Source organism: Thermobia domestica, chromosome 3, assembly GCF_964235325.1.
Source record: "Thermobia domestica chromosome 3, izTheDome1.hap1.1, whole genome shotgun sequence".
Lineage (NCBI taxonomy): Eukaryota > Metazoa > Arthropoda > Insecta > Zygentoma > Lepismatidae > Thermobia > Thermobia domestica.
Window position 1 is genome coordinate 176081971 of NC_137456.1, and position 11557 is coordinate 176093527.

At 33.5% G+C, this 11557-nt stretch overlaps 1 protein-coding gene across 1 annotated transcript in view; it reads left to right on the forward strand.

The window, feature by feature from the left end:
• Positions 1 to 10391, forward strand: part of LOC145682029 (uncharacterized) — a 28772-nt gene extending 18381 nt beyond the window's left edge. Inside the window, exon 5 of the mRNA XM_081753631.1 lies at positions 10207 to 10391. Coding sequence (XP_081609757.1) covers positions 10207 to 10343 — 137 coding nt within the window. The 3' untranslated portion in view covers positions 10344 to 10391. The remainder of the gene's footprint in view (positions 1 to 10206) is intronic.
• Positions 10392 to 11557: the final 1166 nt, after the last annotated feature.

An 11557-nucleotide genomic window follows, 5' to 3' on the forward strand; every position in this document is an offset into this window, starting at 1 on the left:
ATATATATATATTATATATATATATATATATGTATGTATATGGTCATATTTGTTCCATACCGTCACCTCATCTGATGTCACTTTAAGCACTACTGTAGGGGAAATAAAAGACGACAAAACTTCATGACGGCAATTTACTACGAAAGAAAATGCATATTTTCCCGTTGTACCAAAAATTATACTGATTTCAAAACAAATGGAAGCTAATGCAAGGCATTATGCTAAAATAAGTATGTATTTAGCAGCAGTAACACACAAAGGCTGTAATCAAAGAGAGAGAGGGGTAAGGCTGAAGTACACAAGCTCATATTGACACGCTTGATTTTTGTATATATATATACACAAGGGTGTTAATGAACTATACCGACAAATTTTAAGAGGTAATTTCTCACATCAAAATAAGAGAAGAAGTTCATATAGACGTATGAAGAAAAGTATAGTTTCAGAACTAGGGCCATCAAAAATCTCAAAAAAGCCACATTTCAAGAGGCCCTGTTTCGAATTCGAGAGACTGTGGATGATAGTCCTTAGTGTAAAGGAAGTCACACATACGCAATCCAAAAATGCATATTTCATTAATGTTCAATGGGTGTACAGATTATTCCCTGCAGGGTGAAACTCCCAAACATGCCATCAACCGAATTTTGAGATAGGCTCTGACTTTATGATTGGCCCAAAGTAGGCAAACGATAAACCTTGATAGCAGTGAACACGGAATCCTTTAGCGCGATATCGGAAGTGTTAAGGATAGTCAGCAGCACGGTCTCTCGTATTCGGGAAAACGCATTGTGCGATGTTTCTTTCACGCTTATAAGTGCAGAAAACGTGAAATATACCGTGACGAAATACATATCATCACACGTTATTCCGAACACAAAGAAACATAAAGCTGCCGGTTTCTGCCTTCCCTCCGAAGCATTGGATGTCCATTGTTGTCAAGGCTTACCTCCTACCTACTTTGGACCCTTCTTAAGATCAGAGTATATCTGAAAACTCTATTGAAAACATATCTGAAAATTACCACCCTGAGGGAATACCTTCTATACCTATTGACAATTGATGAAATATGCACTTTTAGATTGTATATACGTAGCTTCCTTTACGCTGATGAAAACCACCATCCACAGTTTCTGGAATTCGAACTAGGGCGTCTGTGAATTTGGCTTTTTCGCGATTTTGGACAGCCCTAGCTCTGAAACTATGCACTTTTCGCCATAGGTCCATATGAACTTTTTCTCTTATTTTCATGACGAATCACCTCTTGCAGTTTGTTGATATAGTTTGTTAAGACCAACCGAGGTGAACAAATGCTTCCTTTCGGAGTTATAGGCTGCCGAAAACTTGAAAAAATGAAGTTTAAGGGTCCATAGCTCCTATATTATGGGACGTAGCGCAGTCGGGTCAAGACTTCACGTAGGAACTAGTACGTACCCTATCCAAATATACATGTTTCAGAATCCTGCGGAATTTTTTCAAGTTTTCGGCAGGATATAACTCCGAAAGGAAGCATTTGTGCACCCAGGTTGGTCTATACTTTTCGTCTTATCTTGGTGTCAAGAATCACCTCCCAAACGTTGTCGGCGTTGTTTTAAAACACCGTGTATATATATATATATATATATATATATATATATATATATATATATATATATATATATATATATATATATATATATATATGCACGAGGGCCATTGCAAAAGTCATGGAAATTATTTTTTTCTCGAAAATGGTAACGAATAAAAAATTCTGAAATATGCAAATGGAAGTTTAGTTTATATATAAACATTACATGTAGAAACATGGATGAACACACACAACACCATAAAGATAAAGCACGGGAAAGAAGACGAAAATTTTTTTTGTCGTTTCAAACGTGTTTCTCTGTCAATATCAACACTACACAATAGTACAGGGCAGGAACACGTACTTGTGACATCTTAGAGTCCCTGCCACCTTGTGGATTCTTGTGGAGATTTCTGATGCCATGGAATACACGTAGTTTGTAATATACTATTGTATACAGTTGCAGTTCACAGAAACACTTTTAAAACGACAAATTTTTTTTTCGTCTTTTTTTCTCGTTCTATACCTTTATGGTGGTGTGTATGTTCATGCATCTCCCCATATGAACTAAACTTTCATTGAATATTTCAGAATTTTTTAATTCTTTACCATTTTCGAGAAAGAAAATAGTTGCCATGACCTTTGTAATGGCCCTATATATATATATATATATATATATATATATATATATATATATATATATATATATATATATATACTGTATGTAGGGGTTGTACAAAAGAATCTAAAACGTTTGCAAATGTGTGAAAATCATACCTGGTATGGTGTGGGGCCTCCTTTTGCGTCCAAAACAGCTTGGATCCGACGTGGAATAGACGTATACAGCTCCTGAATCGTGGTATGTGGAATTTTGTACCATTGTTCCTCCAAAACATGCTCCAGTTCCTTAAGGAATGCTGGTGGAGGGTAATGAGACTGAACACACCTTTCTAACTCAGACCACAATGGCTCAATGATGTTCAGATCTGGTGATTGTGGAACCCAGGGGAGGTGTGATAGCTCCTGGTCATGCTCCTCAAACCATGATTTCACAGTTTTTGCAGCGTCAGGGTGTCAAATCATCTTGGTAGATGCCATCACCATCGGGGAATAATATTTGGGCCATGGGTAGAACCTGGTCTCCCAAAATAGCCTCATACGCCTTAGCATTCATCATTCCATGCAGGGTTGTGATGGGACCTGCAGAAAACCACGATATCACTGCCCATACTGTAACAGAACTACCCCCATGCTTTACAGTTGGGAGCAGATAGTCTGTGTCATAGGCTTGCCACGGTGTTTTCCGTGCGTAAACACGACCGGTTGTTGGAAACAGGGTGAAGGTCGATCCATCGGACCACATTACGTGTTTTCACTGCTCATGAGTCCATGCCTTGTGTCTTTGCACCACTGGATACGCCTCTTCGCATTTACTGCTGTGACCAGGGGTTTGGCGATAGCGGCCCTGCCATGAATTTTCATTTTATGAAGTTCCCGTTGCACTGTTTTTGATGAAACCGGTTTCTTTAAGCCGAAATTGAGTTCAAACGTAATTTTCATTGCAGTGATCTTCTTTTTAGCTGCTTCAATCCGTTTTAATGCCCTCCAATCCCTATCTGACAGGATTGTCTTTCGACCACTGTTGTGCTTTGCAGACGTCGTTTGCCCATGATTTGTGTATGCCCTCGTGACATTGGACACAGTGCCTCTCGATACCCCCACAATGTTCGCCACTGTTGCCACTGAAGCTCCAACCAGACGGGCACCAACGATCATGTCTCTTTGGAAGTCTGTCAGGTCGCCCATTTTACCACATCACTTTCACACCACGACACTCACAGGTGAACTTGTTACTGTTGACGGAAGAGAAAGGTTCACATGACACATTGAAAACAAAAAACGATCGGCAACCGCAACACGTGTTGTATAGTGGAGGGCTAAACTTACGTGCCCTGTATGAAGTGTTTTTAGATTTTTTATCTAACCCCTGTATATATATAGTATGTGTGTGTTATATATAGTATTATTTTATTTCTTCATAATATCTTGCTGAAGGGGTGGACGGTTTAAACCCTGAACCCTTTTTGCATACGGCACTGTTTAAGAGTCTGATGAATTATCTGAAGTATATAACTGATATACTGTATCAGTCTCCCTAGATCACTCATGGATAAATCAAGAAACTTAATTACTAACTCCATACCAAATCAAAGAGTTTAATTACCAACGAAGTCCATGGTTTTGGCAACTCACAGGTAGCATTACGGCCTCATTAGACTTAATCAATTATTTTAATTTAGTTAATTAGAATTTATTGTTGGCTAAATTAAAATACTATAACGTGTTTGATATTACTGATAAATGGTTTCAATCATATTTTATATTTCAAACAGCAACAAGTATATCTTAGAACAGAACAGTATCCAATATTTGAATCTCTTGGTGTGATCACTCCATGGGCCTATTTCTCAAAGCAATAAGTTTTGTAATATCTTTTTTACAAGTAATAAAATATCACGTAGTCGAAACTCTAGAATAATAGTACTGTAGAAGTAATTTCTAGATACTAATCCTGATACAACTAATTTTTTCATGATTTAATGGGTATATGCAAGTGTACAATATTTAATTTTGAAAAATTTAATACTGATATAATATCAGTATTAAATTTTCAATACTGGTAGTTTGTCAAGACAAGTAGTTTTGAGAAATATGCTCCAGGAATCTATTTTGAGTCTACAGCTTTTTTTCCTGCATTCTGCTGTCTTTATAAATATTATTAAGTGTTCTGCGGGACGTTGTTACGTGAAGAGCACACATGTCTTTGTTTGTTCATCACTACATAAAATTACAAGATGTTTTAATACGAACATAGAATATGGATCTTAGTGCTGTAGAAATAGATAGATTGGACTTTCAAAACGTTCATATGGCACCCTATAGTTGCTATAGTAACTGACTCATAATAAATCAGTGCAGTAAGTTCTAAAGATAAAAGTTATAAATACATATGTAAATCCCATTCTTTCCACGTGAAAACTAAAAACACTAAATTGTTGTTAGTGGAACTAAATTGGAAAAAGCGCATTTCTACCCAACGCACTAAAACAATTACTCTACTACGCCAACATTTTAAAGTAAAAAGTCTTTTGGCCCAATCAGTAAAATTAATACCTTTTCCAATATATTTATTCTAACTTTGTTTGATTCCTGAACACCATACATGAAACATCTCTTTCGGTTTTATGAATCCCAAACTAAACTAAAATCAGCAATTTCTGGATTTGACTTGCTTTTAATCTAAAAAGAGAAGAACACATATTATCAGTACTAAGTACTAATAACGTTCTAACAAATGCTAATAGCATTTTAACAATGTTAAGACGAAGCACTATATTCTGTTTTATTGTAAAATTCTGAAAATGAAGAGTCCTCTATACTTATAGGTTCATTCTTATGCAACACTTAATAGTATAATTTTGATATATCAAGATAAAGTAAAACAAGTAGGAGGATGTTTCTTTACATTCAAGATCTATGGCATAGACCACGTTACCTAAAGGAATTGAAAGCCAACAGTCATTAAACGTTTAAAAAGACACTATTTTTTTCTTACTCAAAACCGGCGACTTTTCAACACTCATAACGTGTACAATTTTTGATACAGGGTATACTTATGGTTGTTTTATCTTCTCTTTTCTATGTAATTAATATTGTTCATCATCAGCTTCTAATGCGTCGTAGCTTGTTTTCTTTATTCTTCTTCTTTTGACTTTTTTTGTTCTTTGATATTTAGTAAGGTGTTTTCTTTCTTCTTATTCTTCTTTTGTTTTTTGTTCTTCTATATTTAGTAAGGTTGTTGTTTTTAATTTTCTAATTCTTTTAAATATGCTATTGCTTTCAAATAGTTTTAACTTTTCCTTTACTGATAAGGTAGGTGTTAATCTTCCGCATCATGAACGGTATTTATGTTTACATGTGCATATCAATGAAGAGAAATCCTGAATGTTACAAAAGTACAAAGATAGATACTAACAAGATTTCTTGTGCACGATGACAATGTCTATCTTCCTATTTTGCAATAACTACATGTGATGTTATAGTTCTTTCATTACAATATATTTCTTATAGCCCATTCTGTAGCATGTAGATTCATTGAAATGATGATTCAACCGAACACAATCTAAAATTAACCAAACGAAAAAGTATCTGATGTCTAGAAGTGACTTCATTTTCATGGTGCTATAATTCTACCTCTCGCTTCACATTTCATTAATTATTTATTTAATTTTTCTCTTTCTTTCTTTCTTTGAAGTGCCATCAAAGAAAGTTCTACTGTTGAGATTCTAAAACTGAGTTTCATAGGGATAAGTATCAGCAGGAAAGCAATAACCATAAACCCATTTGATAGTCGCTAAGTTCAGGCCCAGATAATTGCAAGTTGGAATGCAAATTAATAAGAAGGACCAAAAAATCTAACAGTGTTCATTAACATACCACTAATTCTATCTACTAACCATCCTGTCATAAATGAGCTAATAACATATTTATGTCAGGTACACGTTAATTAAAGTAGTTTTTAGTTATTACTAAAACGATACTGCCAGATGTCAACTGAACTATAAAACGTAGGAACGATTTTCTTTCTTCCTTCTTACATATACGTAATAAGAAGCGAGCATACACAATTGAATGGAATTTCAAAGTCATTTTCAACTGCTTTCGTAAAAACGTTGCTATAACCTAGTAAGTGCTATAGAGAATTCATTATTTCTTAGAATTAAAATTGAAAACGGGACACCAAACACAATAAAAACTTACTAATTTCATAGATATAACTGTGAAGAAAGTTAAAAAAAAAAAAAGATTTGAGCAGAAGACACACAGGAACTTTTTAATCCTTTTTATTTTCCTTTCTGTTATTGTTCTCGCATAAACCTAAACCAAACGGAGGGTAACTTCTTTAGCCTATTCTCTATGTTGACCTCTTCCTTTGGTTGATAAGAAATAAGTTGATTTCTCTTGTAGAAACTGAACAGAAAATGGATGTTGGCATGACACAAAATACATGAGATACTTTGTTATCAGGACTACTTGGACGTTTTCTCAATAGCTGCATTAGATTCGTCATTAGTGAAATGTAAGGCTCGTTACAATGATGAAATAAATATTTAAATAAAGATAATACCTTTATAATAATTTTATTTCAAGTTTTTGATTATTTCAGCTACGCTAGAAATTGATACTGGCCATATTATATTTTCATCAATTTTCTTGAGGTTTTTTTTTCTGCACAAATGACAAATAGGAAATAAGTTTCTGAATGAAATATTTCCAACTTCTTATCTTCCTACTTTTCTAGGTATTTACACTATTATAGTAGCAGGTATAGAGGATGGTCGACTTTATAACTGATATTGTTTCAAATTAAAATTGTTTTAAATGTTTCAGTATTACGATTGGCCGGTTCAATGTAAAATTATTAACACCAATAATTGTTCATATAGTGGCGCCAGACATAGTTATGTTGTGCTAAATATCTTATTAATTCTATCAAACTGTTTTATTTGTCTAAAGATAAAATTGATTGAAAATTAAAAGTGAAAAAATTGAGAGCTTGACGCTCGTATGCTTACCTGTCTGGCAGCCATCTTGATCCTCTACTTCCAACTTTCTCTGATTTAACTGCAGCAGGACACTTAGGAACGATTTCATTGTTGAGAATAAAGGTATTGTGTATAAATCAATAATGACCATATACTCACAAAAACTTAAATAGCAACAATTGTTGTACTAAACTTTTCAGGCACGCAGTAAATAATCATTTATTTTTCTATTGTAACTTGATCAAAGCATTCCATTCATCCTTAATGTACGTACATTGAAATTTTGTCTAAATATTTTATTCTTCTATACCCTAATATTCAGTTTTACACCTCTCTTAATTGAGAAATAAAACTAGTTGTTTCTATAAATGTTTAAAAAAATACCCAATTTAAAGTGATATTATATTTTTCTAAGCCCAGTTAATGTTGCAAGGCTGCATACTCATGTGAAGAAACTTTAAATTCATGCTCAAAGAATGAAATTAAATTTTGTCTGTAGTAATTAATAAAAATATGTCAGTTAAGTATAGTGATCAAATTCAAATAGTGTAATTTTCGACATATGGAAACTAAAGAATATTACATTTTTCGTACTTTCCTTTGGAAACAGTTAATAAGATGATACAGGAATTTCAGGGATCTGTCTTCTGTCTAATTCTCTTTTAACTATAAATTAATGCTTTACCCCAAACTTCATCTTACCAGGAAACAGACATATTGACATTTAATGTTTCTATGATAACTTATATATCATTTTCTATCTGAGTAACTCATAATATTTCGTGCCATGTTTTATATTCCTAATAAAAAATTACATTTTTAGTTTAACGTCCCACAATTATTCCCTTTAGGCTAAAGGAGACGAATAATTAATGAAAGTGAATGATTCTGAAAGTAAATTTTATGTGATGTCCCACTTGGAATTAATCCTGGAACTACGTGCACCGAAAATGTTCGCGCTAGCCACTAAACTAGCTGGGAAGGCTAAATTCTTAACAAAGTATAGACATTATTAAATATGTAGAAAAATAGTACATCTAAAACCATCTGACAATATAGAAATGTAATACAGCAGAGTAAACTGTTCCTTATTACTACAAAAATAATATAAACAGGAAATTGTTGAGATGCAATTTGAATATGAACGGATTATGATGTATCCATGTAAGACGAAAAAATAAGTACTGATGGTACAAAGTTACAAACATATAATGGGAGTCGAAGTGTTATAAATTCGTTAAAGGCACGTGTTTTCTATAACAGACAACCTGTTCAGTTAAAATATATAGAAAACATTTCTAAATTTAAATAATGACTTTGTAATTTACCAGCGAAAGAGGAAAACAAGTGAAATATGCACAGTGTAAAGATCGTCCTTCATTGGAGTTTTACTTTTCCTGTCCAGGTCTGATCTTTAATTGCTATGTAAACAGTATTTATTTTGTTTTTGCTATGTTCAATCATTTCAAAATTCAGTTGTACATAACTCTAGGATCCCAAACCTTGAACAACGTAATATTTTACACGCTAATACACTGATCAAGGTTTACTACCATGCCAAGTTTATTCGGATCGGATGCGTTTACTGAATCTTGCTTTGGAAAATATGATGGAAAATTCGACCTCCCATAACTCGGGAACCATAAGTATGAACAACATAATATTTCAATCGCTAATGTAACATGTCAAGATCTACCATCGTACCAACTTTGATCCCAATGGGATGACTTCCACTGTATTCGTACAATATATGGTGTCCATGATTTTCCAAGGACAAATAAAAAAGATGTACTGACTTACTAACATGAAAATAAACAGAATTCAAAGGCACACACTTTACATCAAAGGATCCTATTGAATTAAAAGTATGAAGGAAAGTTTAATATTTCATCTTGAAACAAAGATCTCAAATGGTCAATGAAGGTGTTTCAAAGAGAGCTAGTGGCAAAGTGATTTTGAACAAGATTGTGCAGGAAGTAATTTTCTGATCAATATATACGGTACATCAAAGATGGCTGATGTCAAATGAATGAGTAAATATTCTATTCGGGATATGTTGACATGTGATAATTTTGAACAGTCATCAAATTGACATTTTTAAACATAGTCTCCGAAGAAGTAGACGGTTAGATCGACGAAATCAATCGCAAAAAAATCAAAAGTAGCTCTAGTGTTACAGCCCATAAAGGACTGTGGACGGTATTATTTTTCACTTCTGAATTCTAAGTTTCAGAGTTTCTTCATGGCTATATGGTTATCATTCGATGGTTTCCTTAGCTCGAGATCGGGTTCAATTCTCTGTGAGAACTTAGGTGATTTGGATCACTCATTAAATTGTAGATCCATGTGTCATATAGCCTTGCTGACAAAAGGGGCGTTAAACTTCAGACGATCCTACTTACATGCCTTAAAATATTAAAGTACATCATGCAAAGATTAAAACTGCTTTCCTAGATTAAAATTACGTTAGTAATGCTCATATAATCATGTTGTAATTTCGTGTAATCCAATGGTTAGTGCACGTAAATTTTTACTTTTGGTACATATTTAATTCTCAGTTTGAAGCTACAGAAATTTCGATGTTTACTCTATATCATCAGGCAATTGACGACGCGAGTTTTAAAAAAATAATAATAATTCCAATCTAAGAAGGCAGAGATAATGTGTATGGAAGCTCATGTGGTGATCACATGTTGCTTAACTAAAACTCGACATAATCTTTTCCTGATTACAATGCTAAAACGTTCAGATTTGTTAATGTAACTTCATTAGTTTTTATACTTCATTAGTTTTTTTTTTTTTTTTACATATTTTCCCCCCAAAATATCTAAAAAGATAAGAAAAATAATAATTCAGATTTTAGGTAATTTTGTTCTTTGTAGTGTCAGTACCGCGCCGTTTCAGAAAACATTTTAACATGTATATGTAGTCTGAATATGTGTAGGACAGACCTTATACTTTACATGCGTTGGTACTTAAAAATTAATGCTTTAACTCGTTTGTAATACCTTTTTTTTTATTTTTTTTATTTTTCAGGTTATGTTCGAGATTTTACGGGAAGTTTCATCTATGCGATTCACACAACAACTTTATTGACATCCGCCGTGGCAATAACTTGGTCTATAGAGCTATTCATTTTACCAAAGAAAAATGTTCTATCTAATTCTTCATAAAATACATTTAGTTATTTATTGTTTATAACAAATTCCACACTTTTATATTTGTTAAAGAAATAAAACAATGGTTAACGCTTTTAACTTTATTTTTGTTGTTTCGATATATTGTGAAAAAGTAGTTTATGTAAGTCAAATTTGCCGTGATACTGGATATAGGGTGTCTCTGGATTTTTATACGCAGTATACTATACCAATACTTGCATTTGATTAAGTACGTAGATACTGTAATGAACATTCATTTCGCAACCTTCAGTCTTGATCAATTAAGTCTTCAATCAGTGAGTCGGATCAATTGTAGTAAAAAGATCCATCCCTGCATGTCTTAAAAGAATATTCACATTGATTGAATTGGTGAATAGGCGTGTTTTGAATTTGATTGGGCATACTCTGTTCCAAGAAAGGTTCCTTTCGAAATATAGCATCTCCGAAAAAGTCATCTAACTGAAAAATTATAAAAATGAAATTAAATGAAATTTTTAGTTCAACGTTCCAGGTAGACTTAAAGAGACGGATGATTAATGAAAGTTAATAATAGTGAAACAAAATGTTTGTGCTCTCCCAACAAGAATCAAACGCCGGACTACGTGCATCAAAGGCACAAGCGCTAGTCATTTTTTTCTTTTTAATTAACTGGTTAATCAAACATTTCTCAGTAACTTGATTTACCAAATTTTTCTGAATTCACTCTTGTACCATTTACTAACTCAACATAACAGAGACAAGAACACAAAAGCAGGGGCGCATTTAGGATTTTAATTTTGGGTAGACCTGCATCCTCGCTTATGGATACATATATATATTTGATTGATTAATGACAGTAGGAAATTACTTTCACAGTAGTGGTTGATGCTATTTGTTAAATAATTATCTACCATTAATATAAGTAGTGGAAAATATATTTACTCTTTATTGTTTCTTTGTTTCTTTTAACGTTTATTATATTTTTCAAAAGTTTTGGGTAGGCCCGCTCCTTACCCAGCCAACCCGCTAAAGCCGTCACTGCCAAAAGTATCGAGAACAGTTAAAATTCCGACTAAGCTCTACTCCAGGAATCGAACCCGGGACCACGTACACCATAGGCGCACATGTTAAGCACTAGATCAGTAGTGAGAGCTAGGAAACTGCAATGAAACATCAGTTTTAGCTCCTTTCTTCTCCCCATACAAGATTAAGAACACTTTTCGAGATTCTCGCTTATATGATGGCATATT